The sequence below is a fragment of the Orbicella faveolata genome, unplaced genomic scaffold (genome assembly GCF_042242905.1).
Source record: "Orbicella faveolata isolate gen_17 unplaced genomic scaffold, um_ofav_v1 contig_35, whole genome shotgun sequence".
In the NCBI taxonomy this organism is placed as follows: domain Eukaryota; kingdom Metazoa; phylum Cnidaria; class Anthozoa; order Scleractinia; family Merulinidae; genus Orbicella; species Orbicella faveolata.
The window spans coordinates 17,363,643-17,390,913 of NW_028301564.1; the positions used below are offsets into that span (position 1 = coordinate 17,363,643).

At 39.3% G+C, this 27,271-nt stretch overlaps 1 protein-coding gene across 1 annotated transcript in view; it reads left to right on the forward strand.

Annotated features, from left to right (window-relative positions):
* Window positions 1-26,237, forward strand: part of LOC110042354 (dedicator of cytokinesis protein 1-like) — a 45,992-nt gene extending 19,755 nt beyond the window's left edge. The window contains exons 23-60 of the mRNA XM_089273456.1: window positions 414-579; window positions 702-799; window positions 891-974; window positions 1,703-1,803; window positions 2,176-2,257; window positions 3,255-3,307; window positions 3,845-3,959; window positions 4,774-4,844; window positions 5,321-5,433; window positions 5,960-6,087; window positions 6,880-6,978; window positions 7,683-7,876; window positions 8,814-8,889; window positions 8,971-9,071; window positions 9,633-9,691; window positions 10,249-10,320; window positions 10,743-10,819; window positions 11,435-11,523; window positions 12,194-12,292; window positions 12,998-13,055; window positions 13,636-13,676; window positions 15,034-15,124; window positions 15,799-15,900; window positions 16,372-16,461; window positions 16,716-16,820; window positions 17,369-17,455; window positions 17,815-17,869; window positions 18,706-18,787; window positions 19,411-19,483; window positions 19,939-20,025; window positions 20,424-20,600; window positions 20,861-20,944; window positions 21,108-21,260; window positions 21,353-21,444; window positions 21,525-21,621; window positions 22,153-22,367; window positions 23,362-23,566; window positions 24,071-26,237. Coding sequence (XP_089129582.1) covers window positions 414-579; window positions 702-799; window positions 891-974; window positions 1,703-1,803; window positions 2,176-2,257; window positions 3,255-3,307; window positions 3,845-3,959; window positions 4,774-4,844; window positions 5,321-5,433; window positions 5,960-6,087; window positions 6,880-6,978; window positions 7,683-7,876; window positions 8,814-8,889; window positions 8,971-9,071; window positions 9,633-9,691; window positions 10,249-10,320; window positions 10,743-10,819; window positions 11,435-11,523; window positions 12,194-12,292; window positions 12,998-13,055; window positions 13,636-13,676; window positions 15,034-15,124; window positions 15,799-15,900; window positions 16,372-16,461; window positions 16,716-16,820; window positions 17,369-17,455; window positions 17,815-17,869; window positions 18,706-18,787; window positions 19,411-19,483; window positions 19,939-20,025; window positions 20,424-20,600; window positions 20,861-20,944; window positions 21,108-21,260; window positions 21,353-21,444; window positions 21,525-21,621; window positions 22,153-22,367; window positions 23,362-23,566; window positions 24,071-25,138 — 4,839 coding nt within the window. The 3' untranslated portion in view covers window positions 25,139-26,237. The remainder of the gene's footprint in view (window positions 1-413; window positions 580-701; window positions 800-890; window positions 975-1,702; window positions 1,804-2,175; window positions 2,258-3,254; window positions 3,308-3,844; window positions 3,960-4,773; window positions 4,845-5,320; window positions 5,434-5,959; window positions 6,088-6,879; window positions 6,979-7,682; window positions 7,877-8,813; window positions 8,890-8,970; window positions 9,072-9,632; window positions 9,692-10,248; window positions 10,321-10,742; window positions 10,820-11,434; window positions 11,524-12,193; window positions 12,293-12,997; window positions 13,056-13,635; window positions 13,677-15,033; window positions 15,125-15,798; window positions 15,901-16,371; window positions 16,462-16,715; window positions 16,821-17,368; window positions 17,456-17,814; window positions 17,870-18,705; window positions 18,788-19,410; window positions 19,484-19,938; window positions 20,026-20,423; window positions 20,601-20,860; window positions 20,945-21,107; window positions 21,261-21,352; window positions 21,445-21,524; window positions 21,622-22,152; window positions 22,368-23,361; window positions 23,567-24,070) is intronic.
* Window positions 26,238-27,271: the final 1,034 nt, after the last annotated feature.

A 27,271-nucleotide genomic window follows, 5' to 3' on the forward strand; every position in this document is an offset into this window, starting at 1 on the left:
TTCTTGAAAGGACATATGTCTAACTAAGACACCATCTTGGTCAGACAAAACAAATTGTGGTCGGTCATTACCAAAAAAAGTAAGATTTATTCAAGGTAGATTTGTATTCATGCTTAACGTAAGGTTATTTAGGGTAAAAAAAAATTTTCCGAACATCTTGTTTGACCACAGGTGGGATTTCGTCAGACGTAAGCAAATTTTGGTCGGCCAATGTCCGATGAGCGACTGTTATTTGCAGCCCTGCTTAAGGGCTGATCTCACAAACGTGAACCTGTTTCAAATTTCAGGCTGAATGTGTCCTTATATGATAGATGTCTAATGTCCAAATTTCTCTCTGTAGGTTCTTATAGGTCCTTATACATGGGTGTTAACTGTAATTTTTTGTTTGTTTGTTTGATTTTTTTTTTGCACAGTACGACGAGAAGTGTTTCTATGACTCATTGACATATCTTCACATGCCATCAAGACTGTCCCAAATGGTAAATCATGTCAACTCCAGCTCAGATAGACTGGTACGCAACTCTAAAGATACCTTCTACATCAAGACTATAGTGTGTTCCACGAAGCTGACTCAAAATGGTGAGAACTCTTCCGATTTAATTTTATATGGCGAACTCTTTTTGAGAAAATGTCTCCTGACTTTCCAAACAATTTGATGAATGCTCAAAATGTTTCTTTACTCCTCCTAAATGTTTTTATAGTTGACCTTGTTGGCCTGTTAAGATGGAGATCGCAGAAGCGTCAAATCCCGTCTGTGTTAACGTCTTTGCTAAAAATTGACGGAGAGGAAATTGTAAAGGTGAGTGAGTTCATAATTGATTGTGCAAAGGAGGTTTTGGCTATTCCTAAAAACAGAACAAACCTATAATTATGTTTGGTATTTTTTACAGTTCCTTCAGGACATTTTCGATGCTCTGTTTGCTATTCTGAATGAAGGTGCAGAGCAGTACGGTAACCTGGTGTTTCAAGCTTTGGTTAGTAGATACATTGACTTTAATAATTTACGAACTCGCCGAGGGACCAGTTCCCTGTTAGCATGATAGCTCAGTTGATAGAGCACTGCACCGGTATCGCAGAGGTCATGGGTTCGAGTCCCTGAAGTCCCGTGCAATCCTGAATTTTTATATTGTATTTTCGGCACTTTTGTTTGTTTTAACCAAAATGAAAGTTAAGATTTTTAAAAGCTGACCTTGGAAATGGTCTTCACGGTGTTTCGAGTTGTTTTAGTCCTGTCCAAAATTACTTTTAAGTAAAGGAAACCTGAAAATAATAGTTTACTAAGATAGAAAAACACCAAAGAGATAATACTAAACCATAGAAAAACAAGGATGGTTAAGGATGGGAAAGATTAACACGGATTACAAACGACGAACTTGAAAAATTTAAACTAAACTTTTCAAGATGCGCAAACCGTAGCGTAGCTCCATGACTCTTTACAAGGGTGAAGTATCAGTGGCGACCATAAACCCACTGAAAGTGAAGAAGAAGTTGGTGACCAACTATGGCTGTGTCAGTGACAAAAATCATTTTCTCACAAAATTTAACTGTTTATCCAAATTTACATGTATGTGGGGGTGGTGGATATTTTTAATGCAGTGCCGAGTGATTGAGGGCGATCAGTCCAAGGATCATCAAGAAATAACAGTTGTAGAGCTAAGAGGTGACGATTTTATACTGTTACAACCTACCTTCTTTTTTACAGGTGTTTATCATTTGCATCCTTTCCGATGAGAAGTATCAACACTTTCAAGATGTATTGACGACGTACATTGAAAAGCATTTCAGCGCAGCCTTGGCTCACAAGTATGTTCAACATAACAGTGATTTATCTGTGACGACTGTTTGTTAGCATTTGCTTAAAATAAAAATAAAAAAAAAATAGAAAAAGCGTTGTGCTTTGCAAATTATTTGAGAAGAAGAAATCATCTGTAACGTTTTCATCGTTTGATACAGATACTCACTTTTAGAAAGAAATTGAAGTATAAATTATTTGGGATATGCGAATTTATATTGCCTGGATCATGTACATGTATTCTGCGCTAGCTTTTGGACTTAAAGGTAGATGAATATTGAAAATACTTGCAGTAAATGACTTTCTAATCAGGACAAACGACAAACGGTGTAATCTAATTACCTGACTTACTAAATTTGTATTTTCTTTTTCCCACCCTGTAGGAAATTAATTAGCTGTTTGAAACAAGCCTTGATTTATACTGGAGAAAATGACAAGATTGAAAAACTCAAAAATGTCATGACGGTAAATGCTTGAATCATTGTTTTCTTGTAAACGTAGAAATGTTTTAATCACACTATTTATTTCTCAATGGATTCGATGAAATTAGCGATTCGTGGAGGTCATAGTGCCTTCTCTCAGATCTAAAACGCGGTACAACACAGCTTTTTGTTATAGGGATTTCTTTGTATCTATAACAGAGCTCAAAAGTGCCACTACAATTTTGTGCGTGAATAATAAGAATCACAAAATGTTTGTTTCTACCGATTATCCATGGAAAGCAGTACTTGATTTGACGAAAAATAATTGCTATTTTATGTCCCCTATAACTATAACTTATAAGTAGATCATATTTATTATTTTACAATATACAATATTGATATTCTTGGAACCAGCTTACAACTGAGGCTCATGCGGGGAGTCTTTAAAGGTCATTCCCCAGTATTGCACTGCGCATCCCTGCTGCGCATAATTTAACGCGTGATTAGCGCGCGCGCAATGAAAAATGGCGGCTTTTTCTTTACGGCTGGTCCTCGCCATAGAGGTAAATCGTCATTTTCTCGCAAACGAGTATGGTGTCCCATCATTTTTTTGCTGTTGTTTTGAATTGAGTAATAAATTTCTCTGTGTAAAATAAATATGGACCAATTCTCCGTGTAGAACAAAAAACAATCGTCAGAAACGTGAATTTAGCAAGCAATCGTGACTACAATCATGGTGCTATTATAAGGATCTATGTGGGTATAAACAAGGTGCTGTTGCTGCTAAACGAACATGGGGATTTATTTCAAAATTTGAGTTCCTATCATATAAACAATCAATAAGCCAAGTTTCACAAAATTCTCAGTGCAGACTCTATTTCAGTGGAATGACCTTAAACTGCAAATGACATAAATCTTTTTTTAACGATATTCCTCCGCGCGAGCCTGCATTGCAAGCTAGTTCCAGTCCAATACCGAGAATACGAATACGGCCTATTTATTTCGCCCTATTTTCACTCATGTTCTTGTTATTTTTTTAGGCCTTAGAATATCTTTTTAAATTTATTATTCAGTCAAGAATGCTGTTGATCAGGTAATTGTTTATTCCATTACCTGTGAATGTGTCGATATTAATTCCACTCGCTAAACTTCACAGCCAATCAGTAAGTAAACAGCTGATTGCTCATTGATCTCTACCCTCCCCTCCCCCGCGCAGTATACTTAATTTTACATTTCCATGCGTTCAGGTCGAGAAAGGAAACCTCAAGAAGTCTTACATGTAAGACTGGTTTACACTTAGCGATGGACTGTGGAGTCAGTAGCCTTTTAGAGTCCATGCAAGAAGTGATTAAAGCGGAATGAAAGCGTTCTGATCCTTATACGTTTGATTGTGATTTATAATCTTTGTATTAACCTTTGCGCATCAAGCTCTGAAGGAGAATAATACAGAATTATTGTCTTGTTTTCTTTGGTATCCTCTGTTTTTCTCTTCAGACCGCTCACCGAAAACAGTTTAGTTTTCGGGAGAAAGGAACGGCAACCCTCTTTTCAGATATTTTGTTGTGTATCATCTAGTCGTTAGGTATATTTACTTGGAGTTTGACTACAGTCGCCTGCTTTTGTTCTTCAGCATGCATCGGGGACGAGATGCAGCAAGTTACGAGCAATTCAGGCAGGACCTGAGCTCGGTGTTTACTGATCTAAATGAATTGATGTCTTCACGTATAGCTGATGTTACTGTACAGGTTGGTGCTTACATTGTGCTCTAATTATTTTGCGGCTCTTTCACTATGCATTAACTCATTTTTTGCCTCGTGCAAAATCTTTCAAAATCAAAGGACGTATCAGAAATATATTCTACTCAGGTAGGAAAACACTCAGAAAGTAGGATGGTCAAGATTCAATAAGATTGAGAAGGATTGAGAAAAACGAACTTTCACCATGTTCCGGCATAGCTCTTAGAAGGGCAGCCAGTGGTCCAGATGCTCCGCCTGCCTCTCTTTCTGTCCCTATTTGTTGCAGTTTTGTATTTTGTAATTTAGATAACAGGTTTTGCTCATAGAGCAGTTTTAATTGAATTTCTTAAAATCAAAACCAAAGTTATCACTGTAGCCAATCGCAAAGGACGCAGACAACGCATTGAACCAATCAATGAAAAATGCAAGTAAATACATGTAGCTGACGCGAACCGCGGGAAAAAGTGTGCGAGCGCGTCAGGATTGGTTTTGGTTTTACTTCTGATTGGATGACAAAGTGGCGCCAGATTTTTAAGCCAATGGCGTAGCGTTATGATACAAAATCGAAGAAAATGCGAATGACTTTCGACAGTCAAGTGCAAACCACTTTACGGAAGATTTTAAGAGAACCCTAGTAAACTAACGTTTCGTTTGTTTTCTAAGTTTACAAAGCCAAGTAGATCTACTTGTTTGAGCGAGTTCAGACACATGATAACAGAGATTGCACGATATAGTCTTTCAAGTACTTGATATGACATGAAAAAATGTTGCCATCTCGGCAACTAATTTCCATTTTATCTTCATTTGTCTTGATGTTGAACAGTCTTTAGCAATGCAACATTTTGTTGGAATTTACCAAGACGCTTTAAAAGTTTTTAGCATCGAGGAACTGAGGTATGTTATTTACCATTGTGTTGCAAATGTTTGCAGACTGCATCAATCAGCTTTTGTCCCCTAGCCATATTCAAACTGTTAGGAATTGAATTGGAAATTTGTGAAGGTTAATGGTCTTGTTAATTTTCAACCAATTCCTCTCGCATTCACCATAGTTTTGACGAGGTACATTGTAATCATATAACTAGGTATCCGCGCTAACGGACATTGCATCGCTCAAGAATGTCTCTATTAGTTTGAGTGGGTTTGAAATTACATGGTTGTGTTTCAGTATTGCAAAATCAGGAAATATGATAAAGTGGAACATCTTTATTGTGATTAACTTTTTTAACCCAAAGAAACAGAAATGTAACAGTATCGGAGTACAGCACTACTATACCTTGCTATTCGGTTTTTGGATGCAGATTAAGCAACGCGGAACATAATTGCTTTGTCAGCCATTAGTTTAATGTATTGTTTCTCTCTTTTGCTTGTAGTATGATTGCTAAGCAATTCCTTCTCAGCGTTGTAAAGGACCAAAAGGCCCTCACCAGTAGTAAACTACAGTTTATTGATGCCACTGTAAAGAGTGAACTCTTTGTCCACAAAGGTAATTATCCCTATGGAGATTCTGGCAGTTCCACTTGTATCTGTGCTATCATTTTGTTCCACCATGTTACAACCCCAATCCTACCCCAACTCCTGGGCAAGCGGTCTCTCCTGTCACAGTAAGCTGTATAGGTATGTTGTGCCTGGACAGCACATGACTTTCTTTAAGTTTACTCTGAAAATGACATTGTACACTGTTCAATTTTGATATGGAGCGTGATATCAAGTTGTGGAAGTTTATAGATTTCATGGCTTATACCATTTTCAAAAGCGTAGTGCTCTCATAAAAAAAGTCCGCTTTGAACAAGTCCTGGTGACGTTGTGTTGCAAGCAAGTTGTACATAAATAGACCAATTTCGATATATTATAATTCAGCTTAAAACAATAAACCTCAGCATGAGGCTCCGGGGAATAAACCCCACAAACTCTGTGTTTATTCCCCGGAGCCTCGTGCTGAGGTTTATTGTTTTAGGCTGAACTTTGATATATCGAAATTGGTCTATTCATTTGACTTTATTCCTGCAAAGAATCAAGACAAACCCTTATGCCAGTCCTGGTGACTATCATTCAACAACACTTGATACAAAAACAAGACATGAGGACATGTGCAGAGATACTGGGATCAATTCTCACAGCTTTACACCACGGAACTGCAGTAAGTATATAACAGCCATTGGGCATGCCACACGTCAATGTATTTAATATTTGGTATTAAACAAATGAAAACAATTACTCTGTTTCTTTTTGCCGTTATTCTAAAATTACTTATAGAAATCACTGTATTTTTATCGAGTTAAAGCCGTGAGGCAAGAGAAACCCTAGTTTACGACTAGCAACTAGAGACTAGCTCTTAACCATTTGGTGGGCGTTTTTCATTCGTCCAAAACTTTCCAGTGGGGGTGGGGGAAGGGAAATGGGACATTTTTTTCCTGAATTTCCTGAAACAAGGATAACCTCGTGAGGTATACCGAAATTTTGGAAAATTTATAATCGGAAATTTCTGTTTCATTTGATTTTGTTCCCGGGATTTTTGAAATCTTCGAATGGTACATATTTCGGAAATTTTACAATTTTCGGATTTTCTATAAACTTTCCCTGGAAAGTTTTGTACCATTTGCCAGCGTTTCCAAAAATTCCAGAATTTTGGTTTAATGGAAAGCGCCCCATGTTATCCCAAGTTCCACTTGCGCTTTTTCAGCTTAACAGAAACAAGGAACATGTCTTTTTATATACATTATTATTATTATTATTATTATTATTATTATTATTATTATTATTATTATTATTTCTTAGATAATATGAAAGGTCAAGATGTCACACACACTAAAAACCGCTTTAAAGTCGAATGGCTCACTGACATTTTTATCAGGCTTTGTTGCTCCTTGTGAGTTCTTTGTTTATCGTAGGAACTTTCCATAACTTACAAAAATGTTTTCTACTCATGTAGAAGGGTCCAATTGAAGAGGATGTGTATCTCGTTGTAAGAACCCTGCTGCAGCCTGTGTTTCAAACAGTAATGACGGTGGACAGGACAAGTGAACTGGCGGTAAGTGGTCTTGTCAATAAATGATGCACTGCTGCAATGCTTTGTTGTCTGTTTACATCTGTATGTGATTATAAATAGAACGTACCACTCATCTGCTCCAAGCAGATTGGTAAGCGGTTTAAGGCCGTGTGATAGGGCAACATTTTCTTTCTACTTATCTTGCAACATTGTTGTATTGCAAATTGAAAAGCATTATTTCGCGTATTACCACCTCTGTACCTAGTCGCGGCAACATGTTTGGACATGTTGCAAAAAGATGTCTACTCCGCAGCCTGTTTGAACTTCTTGCAAAGCTCTGCAACACGGGTGGTAATACGAGCAAGTCGCTTGACTATTTCAGTAGAATAATATGTTCACTTGCATTGAACACAGGTGATGAGCGTATGAATTCATGAGCTGACAGCAAACAGGGCCTACAATCTGGAGCGACGTTTCTCAAACAGATTAAACCTATTCGCTCTAGGCTCTAACAACGACAATTTAATGTAAAGATCTTACACGCCTACGCACTGTGGCAAAACAGGCTAAGTCAACACGCAAACAGGTGGATATCTAGCAAGTGTTTTGTCCCTCTCTATTGTTGTCACGTTTATTCATTCCCATAATCATTTTCTCATTCCCCTCCCTGTCAGATCCAGCAACATGCTTGATTTGACAGTGCTTTTATTTTGGGTTTTTACACCTCATTGCATCCAATTTTTCAGAGGCATTTTCTGGCAGTGTTGACAAATTTACTGTGGATCATGAAAGAAGAGCATTACCAGCGATATCTGAAGGAGTTCAGCAACAACAAGGAGCTCAAGGATTTCCTGGTTAATGTGTTTGTGGTATTCACTGAGATAGTCAAGCGTGGAATCTTCCTCAGAGACTGGATCGTCATAATCGTCTTAGGAAACAGGTGGGCAATTACTACTTAAGAGTTGGTTCATGCTCAGCGTGCGTATATCGAGTTATGGATGCACGCGTGAAGTTTGGAGAGCACAAAAGAAGCGTAAGAGTTGCTCGAGGCGACAGCCGAGAGCAACTCTGGCTTCTTGTGTGCTCTCCAAACTTCCCAAGTGTTCCATAACTCGATATACGCACAGCCAAAAGCATGAACCAATTCTTTTGTAAGATGGCGACAACAACTTGGGAGCTAAAACATGTTTTATTTGTGATTGACTACAAAGTTCTCACAATGCATGGCGAAGGAAATCAAAGGTCATTAGGATCCTAACACGCCACAATAAGTTGATCAACGGTTGAACGAAAACGTTTAACCTGGTTTCTAAAATTAGCAATGAAAAATTCGCTTCTTCGGATTAATTATAATGAAAATGTAGACAAACGAAGTCAAAATACCCACCTTTAAGCAAGCATCTTAGCTTGGCAAAATTAAGTCAAAGGCTCGAAGTAGAGTTTGGATTGTTCAGAATAATCTTCACATTGCTTAAACAAAAGGAACTTGCACTAAACTCGACGGAAATTTTGCAGCTAAATTGAAACTGCACACGTCATCTTAGATACGCACGGCCGTGCGTACATAGAGATTTCGTTCATGATGGCTTAATAGGAATTAGATAGGATCAGAGCGCGCGCTTTGGTATAAAGTTTCTTGGAAACAAGTGTCGGTAACTCAATGATGGAGGATGCGGTTTGTATCTGAGGCGTTGCTATGTAATGTGACTTAAGTTAATGACGAAAAATGTGCATGACAACTCTCAGACTGCTTGGGCAATATCATCTGAATATCTTGTGTAATTCAAGGACAAACTTCAAACATGTCACAAACGTTGCCCATTGTGCCTTTTCATTTTAAACTCACAGTAACCTGTCAATGTTTCCTTCTTTTCCAGCGTGATTCTCAGGGCCATTCAGAATTTTTCACAAGCTCTTTTGGATAATTTTTCTGGAGAAAACTTCGACTATCAGGTGAGATGTCTTTGCTTGTAATGAGTATGTATTAAATTGATTTTGTTTTAACGTGCTGATTGTAAGTCTTGCTTTTTCCAGTTGTGGAACAACTACTTTAACTTGTCAGTGTCATTTCTCACTCAATCTCACCTTCAACTGGAGAACTTTACTGAAGTGAAGAAGAACAAGATCATTGACAGGTAATTACATGAAGTACTTGACGAATGCTACCCTCACCCAGTAAACAGCCCACGGGAATTAGGACCAGCGCACGAAGAAAATAAATGATCGCCACAGGTAGCAGAGGTGTAGTCAACGGCATGTAGAACCGCGTTACTAAATTTTCATACCATTCACTTTTCAAATAAAAAAGAAAACGATAGACATGGCGTCAGTTAAGAAGTGTTCGAAAGCTGCTGCGTAACAGAAGTGGTGACCAGTACTAGAAGAAATAACGAGTTTTGATCGGCTGTGCATAGAAGTTAGGATTTCCAACGTGAAAATGCCATCTTAGGAATTTTGATTGAAGACTGGAAATTTTGAAACTTGTGTCTGTTAGTTGCCTTGTTGAATTGGGCACCTGAATTCAACTGAAAAGAAATTTTGTCTCTTGATCGTATTGCATTAATCTTACCCCGGGGTCTACAAAACTTGAAGCAGCTAAGATATTTGTGCGCTTGGAGGCGTACCTATGATATTGCATACAACATTACTAGACACCAGTTGACATAAATTTGAGATATTTGTTTTTGTTTCTGTAGATATGGTGACATGAGACAAGTCATGGGTTTTGAGATTGTTCACATGTGGCAGAGTCTTGGTAAGTCTTGATCGTTATCCTGAGAAATTTCTCTCTGAGAAAAAAATAAAAAAAAACCGCTTTGTACTGTAATAATGTGCAAACTTTTGTTTAGGTCAATGCTGTATACAAAACATCCGAATGAGAGCGCTCCATTAGGAAAGATACTGTTCTCTACGTTGTACCAGTCGTGTTTTGACATGAACGTGTATTTTGACGTAATAACCTGGACTTGCATTTGTGTTAGGGAAAGAAGGAGTTGTAATTTTAGTTTAGATCTTTCGGTGTTTCTCTTCTCTTTACTTCCGTAAAGTAGTCCGTGAACTACAAAAATGAAAGAAATGAATCTTAAATTTTAAACGTTGCAAAGAGGTTAGATTTTCGGGTGCAGGCGAAGTAACGATAAAACAAGTTGGTAACCACGTCTTTCTGGCGGGAAACGGACGCGTGTAGGTGCTGATCGCTAATAGGCTAAACAGAAAATTGCGGTTTGTCAGTAGAAGATGTAACATTTCCTGTGTGTTTTCCTTGATGTCTCACTTATTAATCTTCTTTTGTTTATCCTTTTTGACCAACAGGTTCCTCTCAGAGCCATTTCATTCTTACGTTGGTTTGTCCTTTCCTGGAAATGACTCTTGTACCGGAAACAGGTGATATAAGCTTTTTTCCTGTTTCACATTAGCGATTTATTTTTGTGGGTGCATCAAGTCAACTGGTGATTGAAGCAAGATCGGCGGTAGGAAGAGCATGATGGGACACATTTGCTAACTTCCCGTCATCCTTCATGTGCTTCCTTTCTTACTCTTTCATTTGTCGTCTTGGTGCTAAATTGGACGGGTCTAGGAAGAAGAGTGTTTGAAAAACGACAATTTATCAGTTCAACCGAACGGACTTCGTATGAACAAAATTGAGGGTAACAGGGAGTCTTCTAAATTATTACATTTCCCCGTTTCTTGAAGTTTTTAACTGTTTTAATTATTATTTTATTTTATGAAAATACTTCCTTTTAGTTTGTTTCCTGATTTCATTTCACAGCTCATCTCACAGTCGTTTTTCATGTTGTGTTCTACAGAATTGCGCAGAGCTACGTTACCAGTTTTCTATGACATGGTGGAATGTGAGCTGAGGACGAAAGGCGTGGCTACCATGGTATGTACATTATGTTTACTCTGACTTTGTACTCGCGCTAAAACCGCTTATATGTTCCGTTTAAACGCGGGTATACATGCATACATGAGGCAGTCAATCGCCACTTCGTCGACAAACAGGGTTGGAAATTGAAATTATATCATCGTGATATTGAAGCAAAGAAAATGTCTTTCAGTTTCCTAGGTTTCATCGTTAGTTAGATAATCCTTATGGAACATTTTTAAACAAAAGCTCGGTGAATTATATAACACAAGATATCGTAGATATCATGAGTGGATTTACAAAAACGTGGTCAAAGAAACGTGCGCTGTTTTGCACTAAATGAGCTACACGCTCGCATTTTAAGACTCCTTAAGGCCCAAAAATCACGACAAAAAGGGCGACGGAAAAGAATTACTGGCATGGCTTTTAATTTTTATATCTTCTACTTTGGAGATGACACGGTTTTCATAAATCCAGATACTAGTTAACATATACATTATTGTGTAATACAGGTAGAATTCTGCTTATTCTAAATTTGTTGGGGAAAGGAGCTCTTAAAATAAATGCAGCGTTGTCATTGTTATGACCTCTCATGAGAGCGTTTCGTTTTGTTTTCTCGGTCACCGTGATCAGGTGGAAGCCAAAATAGTGAATGAACTTGACCGGCTGGTGAGTGTGGACAAGAAAGGAGACAAGGAGTACAAGAAACTCTTCAAGCAAATGTAAGACATTCCCACCTCAAGTCTCATTTAAACCCACTGTTTCAACCGAAACGGCCAACCTGTTTCATCGTTTTCAAACTGCTGCATCGAATTCTGGGCAAGTTAGCATATTTCTGTTGAGAGCATATCGTGATAACCGTAGCCGTGCTCGCAAGTTCTCGCGCGAATTCCAGATTAGTTTAAAGTGAATCGGTCAATCGACATGTCGTGTTTTTTCACAAGGATCTTTGCTTGGCTTCATAAAAGAGCACATCACCGTCAGATGGATACTGCGAAAAACAGATATTTCACTACATAATTAGTAATATTTCAAACACGAGAGAAAGAGTTCTATTACATTTCCAACAGATTGTGGGAAGCATATTTTTGCGAACTCAAAGGTGTTTGGAATTGTAGTCAAACACTGTTCCGTGTGTTTTGAAATACCTCCTAAATCGAAACTGAACCTAACCAGAAAACGGAAGAATAAATTAACAAGAACGTATGCTAATTTAGGACACATTTCCAAGCACTGTCACGATTATGATTTCTTTTGTTTCAACATGATGAATTATTCATGGCACGACCGTCATGTTTAGTGTCCACTCTTCTAACCTGATGTCATAGTCATAGTTTTAGATATATTATTAATATGAATTGTTTCGTTTCTATATCTTCGTTCTTCTCGCAGTCTAACGGAAAAGTTCAAGGAAGGACTTCTCGTTCCTGAAGAAGGTTTAGCGTTCGTAAGTCGTGTAACAGACCTGCTGGAGTTGCTACTTGAGTACAGGTATGGCCTCGTGGTTTAGTCAGTATGAGTTAAATACAGTTGAACCCCGCTATTTTGAACTCTCAGGGGAAAAGAAAAATAGTTCTGCATAGCGGGAGTTCGCTAGTATAGCCGATAGTAACTAACTAAAAGGCAAATCCAAGAAAAATGGGTTTGAGTTCGAAATGACGGGGATAGACCTTTTTCGCTTGTGCGGTTTGTTTTCCCACTACAGACCACGTGATATTCTCTTGAGATTTGTTCTTTTATCCTTCTAAAAATTATTTATTCATATGCACGCGACTATTTGAAAATTTGAAAGGAAGAATTCTCAAGAGTATCATCACATGGTCTGAAATGGGGCAACAAGCCGCCCAGTCGAAAAAGGGCTATTTGAAATAACCGAGTTCACATTGGCCGGCTCCAACTTTACTGATGTAGATTCCAGGTCGCAGCGGTTTTCGCAATTATGTACTCTGGAAAGTTGAAATGTCTGGCGGTCTGTAGTTGGCTCTGTTACTATGACTGACAATTGATTGGCGGGAAATTGGAAAATGGCTGTCCTCGATGGAATTGAAATTTTCTAGAGCATTCAGAGTTTACCGTCCCACACTATATGATGTTTTTTTTTTTCTTTTTCTTGTCACTTACTTGCTTTAGAACTTGATAACACTGTTGGGAGCAATTATAGTTTGGTCGTGTTAATTGATACATATTTTTCTACAGGAGAATATCTGCTGAAGATGACAGAGAGCAGAAAATGAGTTGCCTTGTACTTCTGCTGGTAACAAAACAACTGGACTTTATTATCATTTTCTGAAAATAAGAAAGAATTTTAATCTGAACACGAGAAGTTTTCATTATTTTGCTTTTTCTTCTCAAATGCTATCGAATTTCTGTATTAATTTGAGTCTGCATGGCTTACCACAATCCTCCTGTAGAGCTTAATCTAAGTGAAAGAATGATATATTGAAATTAAAAAAAAATATTACTAAATAGCCCAGAAACACATCCAGCCTTATCCAGAGATCGTTATTCTACCTATCTTCTCGTAGAAAGCAATGGAAGGGATATTGCGTTACATAACCAGAGCCTCCAGAAAGCACGGTCTGTAAGACGCTTTACCTCCAAAACCTCCCTTCGACGTTTTTGCTTTTCTGTCATGAGCTGGTCGTTATCTAACGACAGCAAAAGTGTCAAGAAACTCTGAACATGCGAAGATTTGGCCCGTACGTCCTTAATTCGCCAAAACACGAATACGACTTTATTTACGGAACTTTGCAGTCGCAACTCTGTGTTCTAAAATGTAATGGCAAGGCATTTTTTGTGGTCATGCATTATCCTTGTCGTGTTGTCCCTTTCAGGAATTTTACCAAAAAATCGGACGTGAAGACATGTACATCAGGTATGTAAAAAATACTTGAAATAGCTTTTTTTTTCCGATAGCAAGAAAGTTTCTTTTTCATATTGTGTTTCCGGGTTTAGCTGTAGTAGGATTTGTTTTGTTGTTTTTTTTGTTTGTTTGTTTGTTTGTTTGTTTGTTTTGTTTTTTGTTTTTTCGTTTTCGTTTGCTTATTTCCTGATGCAATCTGGCCACCATCTGTTTTTATAACACTGCGTGGTCCGAGATCTCAATATGGAGTGCACAGAAGGTGGATTCATAGAATGCTGCATTTTAAAAACGTCCCACCGCGGCCTGGTGGGCCACTTGGCTCGTAAGCAGACTTTACCTTTTTACCGCGCAATGAGGTCAAAATTTCCCATCAAGCTTTGCACAGATAAACATGGCGGCACGCGGGAAATTTGAGATCCTAAATTAGCAGAAGTAAAACCCCAGCAATCAAAACAGGAAAAGAATTATCGACTTCAAATCGCTGAAGTAATTTGAAAAAAAATGTTTTTTAGCCAAGATGTCCTTAAACCGTAACACGAAGCTTAATAATAATAATAACAACAACAACAACAACAACAGCAATAATAATAATAATTATAATAATAATAATTTACCAATTGATATAGCGCATATTTACATATTCCATCAATAGCGCTTTACAATCACCATAAAAATAAAGTAAAATTATAAATTATAAAAATACTTCTTAAAAAGATAAGTCTTAAGTCGAGATTTAAAGCTGTCAAGTGATGTTGCTTGACAAAGCTCTTCAGGTAGGCCATTCCAGAGTTTCGGAGCTGCTGCTGAAAATAATCTGGCCCCCAATGTTGGAAGCATCTTTCCCTTGGGATGGTCCAATAAGAGCTTACCAGTAGACCTAAGATTATATGATGAATTCGATTTTATACTAATGAGATCACTAAAATAAGTTGGTGCAAGGCCATAAATACATTTAAAAGTCAAAAGTAAAATCTTATAATCAATACGCAAAGAAACCGGCAGCCAGTGCAGCTCATAAAGCGCCGGTGTAATGTGAGAAAACTTTCCGACGCCAAGAATAAGTCTTGCTGCTGCGTTTCGTACACGCTGTAATTTAGCGATCTGCGCCTTTCGTAAGCCAAACAATAAACCATTACAATAGTCAAGACGGCTGGTTATATAAGCGTGAACCGAAGTAACTATCAATCATGTTCGAGGTATAATTTCAGTCGCCGCGACGTTCCTTTCCGATAGTTGTTTGTGCTTTTCGTTTTTTTCCTTATCTCGTCTTGTCACCCTTGCCTCTTTCCTCGTTTTCGTTATGTATTACAAATCTTGGTGTGAGACATGGGATAATTCTCGAAATCAAATTTCTCTGTTTTGCATACAGGTGTATCAACAGACTCTGCGACCTTCACGTTGCTGCAGAGAACTTCACAGAAGCTGGTTATACAGCCCTGAAACACGCTGAACTACTCAAGGTGATCAATCTTCTGCTGATCTGTGTTGAAAATTATTAAAACTACTCTTAGTAGAGTACCCTTGGTAAACTATGTAAGCTTGTTTTTCCACCTTCATGTAAGAATCCTCCTCGCTAAGGCTGGTAAGTTGAATTAGATAGATAGACACCTTTATTTAAAAGTAAAAAAAATCTAAAGGTAAAAATTTCAGGGTAGTCCCTTCAGGGAGCTTACAAAGCATCTCTGCGAGCCCTGCTCCTGCTCTACTAGTATACTAATGCATATGCTGCAATCTGATTGGCTGCGCTACTCGTCTAGTATCAGCCATTAGAGTGCAGTGGCTAGAGGTTCTTGGCATAATGGCTACCATTTCTAGTTCCTCAAATTTTACAAGAAAAATAAACGCTATAGCATGACGTGCTGGCGTCATCTTGTCGCCATTATCAAATGCAGAGTTAAGTCTTTCAGTTCAGAGCTAGTAGGTATTTCATAGAAATCTCGAGCTCGTAATCTAATTGTTAATTAGAACGGCTTGTGGTGCCAAGGAAGTATTTCACGCATTGCAAGAGAAGAGAGATGTCTGTCACTGTAGGCTCAATTACCAGCCGCTGCTAGGGAAATGATCCTGCGAGCGGACCCGAGGCCAGCGGCGGAAATTTAGCCTACCAGTTAAACGTTGTTCTCCTTTTCAACAGTGGCCAGAGACTCTTCTGGAAGATTCACCAGAATCTCTGAACGATTTCCAGCTCAAGGAAAAGTTATATTTGGATGCTATTGACTATCTAGATAAAGGAAAGGTAAGTGATTTTGTTTTACTTTCTTTCAATGTTCCATCGTTACATTCCTAATTTTCCCTCATTTTCCCTCTTTTTGTAGATTTCATGTGATCAAATTATGACCTACCATCTTTTAATGTAGTTATGGGTGAAATGCTGCAACCCTGGCCAAAATTCCATGGGACACCTATTTTATCAACGACAACCTGATAATTCGTCACAATTGCTACAAAATAGAAATTCCCCTTCCCTTCCCCAGGCAATTTTGCAGGATAGACGATTCCTCCCCTCCCCCCCCCCCCCCCCCCTCTCCAACTCCCATAGCCGGTAGCAATAAGAGGCATTGTTTTTTTCCACAACATTTTAAGGGGGATGGGAGTAGGTTAACTAGATATTTTCCTCTTTCAGTGAAAAAAGGGAGGAAGACAGAGTTCAGGGACTGGACTAATTTTATGACCTCGCTTACATTTTTTTTGTTCGTTTGTCCTTTAGACGTGGGAGAAGGCGATTGAGCTGTGTAAAGAGCTGACAGAACAGTACGAATCACTGCTGTATGATTACGTTAAACTTGGCGACATCCTGGTAAAATCCTTAACTGTGTTAATATATGATAAAGTGTTCATAGTGAGAACAAATAGAATAATTGTTTAGTTTGTTTGTTTGTTTTTTTCTTTTGTTTAGTTTCGTTTGTTGTTGTTGTTTTCTTTGCTACAGACCAAAATGCTCTAGTATGTAAGGCCCTACTTGACCAAAAACTGTCATTGTTTGTCTCTGAACTGGACATTCAAATACTTAAGTATGTACTGATCTTCTTTTATCATGTCTTGTGTGAATAGAAACAACAAGCCAAGTTCTTCGACAACATCATGAAACAGGTTCGGCCTGAACCAGAGTACTTCAGAGTAGGATTCTACGGCAAGGGCTTTCCGTCCTCGGTTAGGGTACGTCCTTCGACAAAAAAATCATTTGAGGAATATCGAATGAGTTTGTACTTTTGCATTGGGCGTGAAGGTCGTTCTGATGTCTGTCCGTATTGTACCCGGCACTGGTGGTACATGACAAATGCTCTTGGCATACTTCTGATGTGATGTGTTTGGTTCAACCAATCAAAATCTCAGCATTGAAGAGCGCGGGGTTCACATGGCAAGATACGCTGGCGGAAAATGTCAACTCCACCTTAAATTGTTTTGATTGGCCAGTGCAAACGTACCCCATCAGAACGTTTGTCAAAACGTTATCAACGAGCGAAGGGGGCTTTGGAAATGTTAACTCGTGTGAAACTATTAAGTCAACATTACCTTTAACAAACACCTATATCTTGACATGATTTCACTGTCCTCTAGAATTTTGTATGGGCTTGCATTCTTAAGTCCTTTCCATCTTTGGACAAAGTTGCATTTTGACTCTCATCATTTATTCATGTATCATAGAGAAGGCAATCTTTGATATTTTGTCTTAACAGGACACTTTTCTCTCCTTTGCATTTCAGAACAAAGCGTTTGTTTATCGAGGTCAAGAGTACGAGAAAATCGGCTCGTTCAACCAGAGACTAAAGGCACAGTTCTCGGATGCTCAAGTAAGGAGTGATTTAATTCTTGTTTATATTCACACATTTGCGAGAACTTCACCAAACTCTGCTGTCAAAGCTAGGCACACGTGCAGTTAATTACTTTTGTCCAAGGATTTCACCCTCAAAAACCATTTCTACATACATGTGTCTCACATACTTATTATTCAACTTCACGAGACTTGATATCAGGAGGCTTTTAATGTTCACTCACGTTGATTTCTGTAAAGTGCTATGATAATTGAGTACTGTAGATTGGATTGAAAAGGCCCTTAAAATCGACAATGTATATATGAACCTATTAGTCTATCCTCAATATATTGTTTAGAAACGTTTCAAACCCGCTCAAATGAGTTGTTGTTTTTTAGATGATGGACAAGAACACACCTCCAGAGGATGATATACTGGAATCTGACAAGCAGTGTATCCTCTGTTTTCCTTCTATATTTATTGTTTAAATGTTTTGTAATGTAATGTAATGTTAAAACGCTAACTTAATCATGTCATGTAGCCCAACACTGAAGTATTCTACATTCTCACTGTAGTTTAACAGCAGAGTCAATCACTTATCGAGACCTGCAACTCGAATGAACTTTTACAGAATAGCGATCTTGTATTGCCGGTTTTCATGTGACGTCATCAATTTCCAAAATAAGAAATTACCAATCCTTGTGAAGTTTTAGTTTCATCAGATGTAAGACCCTCTAATAACTTGACGTTTTGCAACGTTTAAGCCCGACAGGGTTCCTCATTATGTAATGGAGCACGTCGGAATTTCCAAGTTTATGCGTTGCGTGGCATTAAAATGGCGGCTCGATGAGGCTGTCGAGTAAGTAAAAGATGAGTTATTGCTCAAGTTTGTACTTACTAAACAGTTCTTGCTCTAGACGAAGTATTCATTTCAATGTATCGGAGCTCTAGAGTAATAACGTTTCGTTTCAATGGCAAAACTCAATGACAGATGTTTCTGTTAGTTTACGGCTACCATATGTGTGTCCCTCCGAGGGGCACATCATACAAAGCTCTATAAATTTGAGTGAAACACTTTCCCGAATAACGCGCGGATGGAAAACCGCACAGACCTAAAACTTGGCGTGGTTATTTATATATCAGTCATCTTTCATATCTCAGCTTCTTGACCTAATTTATTGAATGGTTACCATTTTTATTTTTGATGGCGTGACACTGCAAACCAGTCATAAACAGCTGAAAACCTCGTTAAAGTGCTGCATGCGTAAGTTTCTCTTGACTGGTTCCAGATCTACAATGTTGTCGAGTGATTCCCATCTCGGAACACGAAGAACGTTTTTCTGGCAAAGCAGTTGATGATAAAATTGCAGGGTAAGTGCTACTTATTATTACGAGAGGAAACTGATATCATCTGCTTACTTGAGATTGTACTGTAACTAACTGTGTTGTACTTAAAGGAGCTCAGTCTCGTTATTTTGAGTTATTTTGGCCACATACAACATTACCTTTGAATGGTAGGAAACCGGCTGAAAATAACAGTTTAATAAGGTAGAAAAACACCAAAGAGATAATGATAAACCATAAAAGATGGCTAAGGATGGAGAAGATTAACACGGATTACAAACTACGAATTTGAAAAATTGAGGCCAAACTTTTCAATTTGCGCAAACCGTGACTGAGCTCCTTTAAGCTAACTAACACATTAAATAGCTTAATTCGTTAATATGAAGGAAATAGAAAGAGAAACACTTAAGTCGCAATTCGTTTTAGAACAAAATACATCACCAAGACTTTTACAGGGATGAAGCAGAATTTTGTCAGTAAAACTTTTTTATGGCTCCATCAATGTGTATTTGAAATTTTTTGTTTTCTTGTGTCTTTGTTTATATATTTGTTTTTGCAGAGGCAGGCTCGATCTCCTTACAACATTAAAATGGGAGTGGCATTATTCAGGAAAGAGCACACAGACTTAGTTATTTTTTCTTAATTTTCAGTCATTATCGTGTAAATGACGTCAGACGCTTCACTAACTCACGGCCTTTGCGCCCGGGATCGGAAGACTTTGCGGTAAGGAACAAGTGTATGCCACTCATTGTAGATCGTAAAAACATTCCTTCTTTAACAAATATAGAAGCCTAAGCCGTGTATTACACTGTGATAAAACACGACGGGCATTTGAGGACACGAGCCGCAGGCGAGTGTTTGCTACATTTCTCTAGTGTTCTCAAATGTCCGGAGTGTTTTATCACAGTGAAATACACGGCTTAGGCTTCTTCATTTGCTTTATGATATAGAGGTAATGTGGCGAAATTTACGTTATCTGATGTGCGTCATTTGCGTTATCTGATTTCTTTGTTATCAGTCTCTCAAACAATTATTTGTCAAACTTGTGTTCAAATCGACGATTTTATACCAAACCTTTGAGGAAAAGGCTAAAGCTAACACTGAAATAGCCTTTTATGAGTTACTTTCCAAACTCTTACAGACAACGTACTGAATTCTAGTTACTTTTTTTGTTTTAGAACTTGTGGTTGGAAAGAACAACCTATACAATCGCCTCACCTTTGCCTGGAATTCTCAGATGGTTTCAAGTCACTTCTTCTGAAAGCGTAAGTTTTGTGATAACGATAGTGAAGTCTCGTACCACGCGTGATGTCAGTAGAAGATGATGTGGCGGTAACGTGTCATGACTGTGTTTTAGAATGTGTTATGAATGTGTTTTGTGGAAAAAGGCCATTTCTGAGTTACCTTGTGCCTCTATTTCAAGACGAGTCTTCATGCAAAACCTCTCATAGGAAAATGAGTTTGATTTGCATGAAAATGAACCTGTAGAGGAAACACATTTTCATGCGAATGGTTTCGCTGGAGGACTCGTTTTGAAACCGAGGCAAAAGGCTACGCGCCGGCGCTTGACAACTTTTTGCGTTCCTTGTCGCATGGGAGTGATTTCAAGGGAACAGTGTGTTCTTGCTCCCTTTCTAATAAAACGTTGCTGTTTTTCTTTCAGATTGAAATCAGTCCTTTACAGAACGCCGTGGAGACCGTGGAGTCCAAGAATAAAGAGCTGGATAGGATTATCACTAATCTGTCCTCAGACACAACTCAGAGTATTAACCCACTGAGTATGATACTCAATGGTATCATTGATGCTGCTGTCATGGGTGGGATAGCCAAGTATGAAGAGGTATGAACCCACCCAAGTTTTTGCTAATTAAAACCTTTGAAAAATGTTGAATCTGACCTAAAAATGCTATAGAACGATGTAAAAGTAAGCTAAATTTTCGTCAACGTTCTGTTTGCCTTCGTCAGAGTAAAATGCTAATTTTTCTTTTGTAGTCTGGTCTCGGACGAAAGAACTTAGTAAGCTACTGCTATGGCTGTTAGGCTCACGGCGTTATAACGAGTACAACGTTAATAATAACTGACAACCCCTTGCTTTTGCAGGCGTTTTTCGCCGCGGAATACCTGAAAAGCAATCCAGGTGATAAGCTACTTATTGACCAGTTGAAACGCGCCATAGAAAATCAGGTGAGGTTATTTTTTTGATTGCGTATCTAATAACACGATGTTTGTTTACAAAACAGATGCTAAGCACTGACAGTGTGTGCCAATTAAGTTATGCTTTAAGTTTTGAATTAATATCTGAACTTTAGTATATTTTTTGGGTGATTAAGAACTATTTTTCGTGTAGGTTAAAATTTTGGAGAGGGGACTTAAACTCCATGACGCGTTAGCAACGAAAGACTTGCGTCCGTTTCATAACAAGATGGAGACGTGTTTTGCTGACATGAAAGCTCGTGTCTCAGGGGAGGAGAGAAAATCATCTAGGCCTAAAGATCTACAGGTTGGTATAAAATTAAATCACCAGGATTCTCATTCAAATTGCAGTTTCATTTGTCGTCAGTGCGATATTATTTTGCTTATCACTTTTCATAGATTCCTTTGCCTCCGATACCCTCTAACCATGCCGCGACACTTCCGCACATAAGGGATTTAAGAAAACAGAGCTTACCTGACATTGGCAGAGAGTAAGTAGATAAATTTGATATTGCACCTGAAGGTCCGTGTGTCAGCAGTCCTGTTAATTCCCTGATTTGTTTTATACCAGAAGTGTTCCTGTGACGAATTCAAAACAGAGGCGTCAAAGCGAGTTTCCGCCACCACGAAGCATGTGGTACGACAGCGATGACCAACCAGCCAAGAAGGTGATGGAACACTTTCTTTCTTGCTTGCCTTTCGCTGGATTCACTTCAGTTAAAGAACATTTTGCCCTCGCGTTATCTTCCATATTCGGCTCTCCATTAGAAGGGAAAATATGTAAATCTCTCCCACTGTCCTTATTTTTTGGCTTTTCGCTGCGCTTGAATAAAAACCTTGTACTAATTGCATGCCTCATCTTTTGAAATAAATCTTGTCTTTGTTACCACAGTGTTTTTCTTCCTCTCCCTTACAGACTTTCTTTCCTGATGGTTCTTGGCAGTGATGTCTCGCAGTAACGTTGCATATGCTGATAACATTAAGCAAACAGATAACATTTAGAGTGTTCGAGCTTTTTTTTCCAATTGATAATAAGATTCGGAAACTGTTCGGATTCTTTATCTAAGGTCTTCCGAAAATGTGACCTGAACGGTTTTGTTTTGTTGTCCGCTTCTAAAAGAGCTCCCATAAATTGAACCGATCGCCGTAATTGTTACTGCAATAAAATTCCAACACTGCTGTTGTGTTTTTGTCCGCAGATTTCTGGATCAAAGTCCCTGGAAGCTCTTTCAGAACTAGATGAACTTGCTCCGCCAGTTCCAAAGAAGGGCTCTAAACCGGATCTCACATTTGGGATCTCTCCTGAGTCAATACGCCGGAGGACCACGATTGGCGGAAAACTTCACCACAGGAGTTCCTCACCAGCGGGCATGCTCAGAACGGTCACTTCTCCAGTGCAGCCTCTTCGTGACAAGTATGACTTGCTTGATTTGTCTACAAGAGATTTTCGTGTGGAGCCGTTACAAGTAGAATTTCTTAAAGAGCGAACCAGCGACATGTATTTAACTCGGATCGATAAAACTTCGGTGCCGGGTCGTTCGAAAGCCGGTTAACGCTAACCGAGGATTAAAAGTTAACCATAGCATTTTTTTTCTTGTATAAAAGTGTTTTTTACTGTTTGTTTTGTGTAGTTTGGGATTATTCAAGTTCAAAACTGAAGGACAGACAATATAAACAGAAAACCTCACCGAAAAGTTACAAAACTGAAATCAATATTCTCGCTTATCCTAGGTTAGCTTAATCGAGGTTTGAACAACCCGGTCTAGGGGCCTGTTTCTCGAAGGTCCCGAAAAGGTTTCGCACCCGGAAAGCCGTAGCAAATTCTCAAACCTTACGATTACAGAGCTGTTCATTTACATATTCTTAATATGACCAGAAGTTCCTTCATACAAGAAGTTTCAGGCGCATACACCTTCTGTTTTAAGACACAAATTAACTAAAAACTGGTTTTGCGGGCCCGAAATGTTTCCGGGGCGTTCAAGAAACAGGCCCCAGGTCTCCTTCGAAAATGTGGGGTGGATTGTCACGCAACGGAATTTGGCTGCGTGACGATGGAAGCGAACGATGAACACGATTGTGTATTTGAGGCGCACCATTCACAGAAACGATAATTCCAAATCTATAGCAATGCCGTGTCTATCACAGGAGCGTTAAATTCTGAATTCCTTATCACGCTTTTGTGTAGTGTAACAAAAACAAAGAAGCTGAAAAAGCGCTCTTTTAGTCCCCGATATTGAAATGATAATCCTCTCAACTGATTTTAATGTAAATTTGTGGTTTTAGCGCCAAGAAGTTGTTGTTGTTTTTTCTTTTATCAAGACAGTTTTCTCGTCTTGATAGTATGATACTGTAAACAAAATTAATGGTGTTGCTTGCTCATTTACTATTTCCTTCTTCATCTGTTTCAGTGGAGAAATGTCCCCTGCTCTCCCTCCCAAGCGCAAAAGCATGGTGGTCTCCAATCCTACATTAAACGGAGCAGAGACTGGACACGATTCTAAGGTCATCCCCCCTCCTGCTAGCGAAGACAATCTCCCCGCGCTACCTCCCAAGAAATCTGTTTCTCGGATGTCTGCTGAAGTCAACGGCCCTCCGGTTCCAGAAAAACCAAAGGTAAGAGAAAACGTAAATTTCGGTCAGCGCCATGACGGTATATCACAAATGCGCATTCCTGTTTCTTTTAATTATTATTATTATTTTTTCTTTTTTTGCGAACAAGTGATAGCTGACCATACGGCTGCACACGCTATTACAACTGTAGTATGTCTCTCATGTTTGATTGTTCTGTGCCCTAAGTCGGTAGCATTATTTACTTGTAATTTTTTTTTCCTCCTACGTGGAAGAACAAAAATAAAGAAATTACTCTACCCAGCGTTCGAACCCAGACCTGTCGATCTGGAGTTCAGCGCAGAAACCTTTAAATCACCGTGTCTCCTACGACTGTAGTGAAATAATATATTGGAGGATTCCTTGGTAAGTAAGATAATCTTAAGTCTTATGAGTGTAAACATCGTGGTTAATTGCGAGGGAAGCCCTAACTAAACAGATGATAAATGTGCTATTTGTATACTAGGTATTTAGATATTAATGATGTAGCGGTTTTCTGTCTTCCTCTAGCGCCCAGTGACACTGATATCTCCTGATGATGACTCCAATTCTGCACCTGTGCCTCTGTTGCCAGAGAAGCGAAAAAGCTACGCTAGCACCGCATCCAGCCGTGCATCGTCAGTGTTCTCTGACTCAGTCCCAGATCCCACGTGTCCTCTGTCACCCTTTTCCCCGTCAAACTCTCTCGGTAATTCGACACAAAAATTCTTCTCGCGGGATCCTCGTGGGTTTTCAGTGCCGTCAGGTTCTTCAGTGTCAACGATATCCCCGACAACTCCCCGACAGGGGGTCCTTACATCGGACGGGTATAACTCCAGCGGGGCAAATGGGTATAGTTACGTAACACCGCCTTCAACACCTACTTATCCACGAGTGCCGTATGATGATGTTTCGTCGCCCAGTGCGTCTGTAGCTAGCTGGGTGTCGGAAAGCACAAATTATTTTTCGGCGTCTTCGTTTGACAGCGATTTTATGTCCCCTGGGAGTCCCCCGAAGCGAGGTTTTAACACGGGGATGGAGCCATCGTCGTCAACCCCGCAGAATGTAGATTTTTTCGCAGAAACCTCGCCCACGAAGAATGACTCGACTCCGCCGCTAATTCCGTCGAAAGGGCACGATGACGCTTCAACATTCGTTCAAAAAGTTGAAGGTTGGTCATATTCTGAAACGACATCCACAATGACGTCATCAACGAAGGTGGGGTCACGTGACGAATCAGCGAAACCTCGAACCCCAGTCCCCGCTCCTCGTAGAAACACGTTAAGCTCGTCAAATCGACCCACTGTATCTCGATCTGCTTCGGACACGCCCGATGACCGGTTGAATGCTCATGGTTTAGGGCAAGACGTCACTCCACCTCCGGTCATGCCCCGAAAATCTCTTTATTTTCCGGCGGATAACAGCCCCAAGTCTCCTCCGCCAAAGCCGCCGAGACCTTCACAGTCTGCAAGTAGATTACCTCCACCGATGCCTAAACCTTACGCTCCAAAATCGACCGAAAATTCACCGGCAACTCAGCGACAAACGCTCAATACCGACACGCAGGACATACCGCCTTCAGAAGGAAGACAAACATGACCTGCTTGATATACACTTTAGGAAATACTCACCCGGCACTCCCAAGGCGACACTTCGTCATGCCCTTGACCTTACACAAACACTGCATTCTAACCCCTAATAAATGGACATTTCTTTTACGTGGGCACGCAAAAGGCTCCCACGAAGCTGCCCGCTGACCGGACATTTGACTGAAGGTCCTTCATCGTGACTTCACCAGAAGAATGATATCCTAGCAAACCATATAGAGTTTCTTACAGATTTGTGCTTTCGAGAATGTTTCCGTAGTCTTTGGAAGACAGGTCGATCATTAAGCGTGCTGTACATAAGGTAAATGTTAAGTGAAACGAGGGATAGTACAATAGTACAATACGTAATACAATTGTCTCTTGTAACAAAAGTACCAAAAGTTTTCCCAGAAAATAAATAGGAAGTTAATTAGGAAAAGCTATAACGAAGACATAGTAATGTATTATTTCAGATTTTACTAACGTAACTCAGATATTAGGCTCTGCGAATATGGCTTTTTTTAACTTGTGAATAGGAACTTTTTAAAGTTGTAATATTGTACCAGAATATTGGCGTTGAAATAACGCGTTCACAGGTTTCGATTGTTGAAGATATTGCGGTATCACCATATCGATCTAAAACACCCAAAAGACGTCTTTTCAATCCACCGTAGGAAAAAAGATGGCGGCTGTACATTTTACCACAATACCTTGCGAACCTAACACAGCCTGCAAGGTACAAAGAGAGCCAAATTTTTACAATATTTGTTCCTGTACGAAGGAAGTTGTGTATGCTAGGTTTGAAGATTTTGTAACTCTTCTGTGCGTTTTTATGAACGTTGTTAAGGCTTTCGCTCGCTAAGAACTATGGGTAAATGTACCAGTCGCCATCTATTTTTCCCACGGAGGATTTTATCTTGTATTATTGTATGGTCAGCGGGCGCAGACCATTGTGTAATAAAAGGCAAATGGAGACCTATGATTATTTTTTTATATCGAAGGCCACGTTGATAGTCAGTTGTTCACAGGAATATGCCACAAGAAATATTATAGATAGTAGTTTTCTATTCTTCATATCCGAAATCTTTGTTAATAAAATGTACAGAAAATTATACGCTTGTTGTAGTCAACCAGAGAGTATACACAACAGAATGTTTGGTTATTCTTCCCCGCGGAAGCAGGGACGGTTATCCCAGGAGATGGTTGGTGACATAAGGAAGAATTTTAGAGAATGGGATGACAGTTATACGAAGAGTGAAATAGAGAAACACATTGGATATTTCTATTTTTAAACACTTATTTTCCTGAATTGCGTCATTTCCACTTACGCCCCATCCCTTTTCCTGAAAATCACCCACCTCTTCAAGGGCTGTAACGTCTTCCAATGCAAACTAGCAAACGGCATTTTCAGATATAGGAATAAATTAGATACAGGGAGAAAAACGCGAAGACGTACGAGAAACGTGTGCGTCCATCGGTGCCCCTTACAACTTACACCTTTAAAATGCCATGTACCAAACGCTCCTCAAATCTCAATTCATGTTTACCAGAACCTATTTTAATAATAGGCCCTTTGCACGGTCCGGTCACATGGTACAAAATCACACATGTTGGGACGCAAGTTGCACAGTGGGACTTCCAAAACAAAGGCAGGTCAAGGTGGACTTGTTTGAGTTGCTTTGTTTTGGAAGTCCCTCTGTGCCACATGCGTCCCAGCATGTGTGATTTTGTACCATATGACCGGATCGTGCAAAGGGCAAATTGATTTTTAAGGGAGGAAGTAAGTAATTTCTTTGACTTTAGGCATCCTACATTATGAATGATTGAACTGAGTTCAGACTCCGTCCACACTACGCCAGAGAAATTTTAAAACGCAACACCGGTCATTTTGGTTTCGTGTTTGAAGGAAACTCGGTCAGGGAACAGTCACATGATTCTCGTGGCGCCATCGTTTTCCGTTTTCAAAACGTTTTCCGTCCACACTAAAACGCAAAGCCGGCGTTTTCAAATTCGTCCGGTTTGAAGAGCGTTTTCGAAAAGCTCCGTTTCGTGACGGATTAGTGTGGACGGTAGGCCTAACCGTAGAAATAACATGAGCTACGTTTTCAAACATTTCTCCGGCGTAGTGTGGCTACCCAAAGTTTTA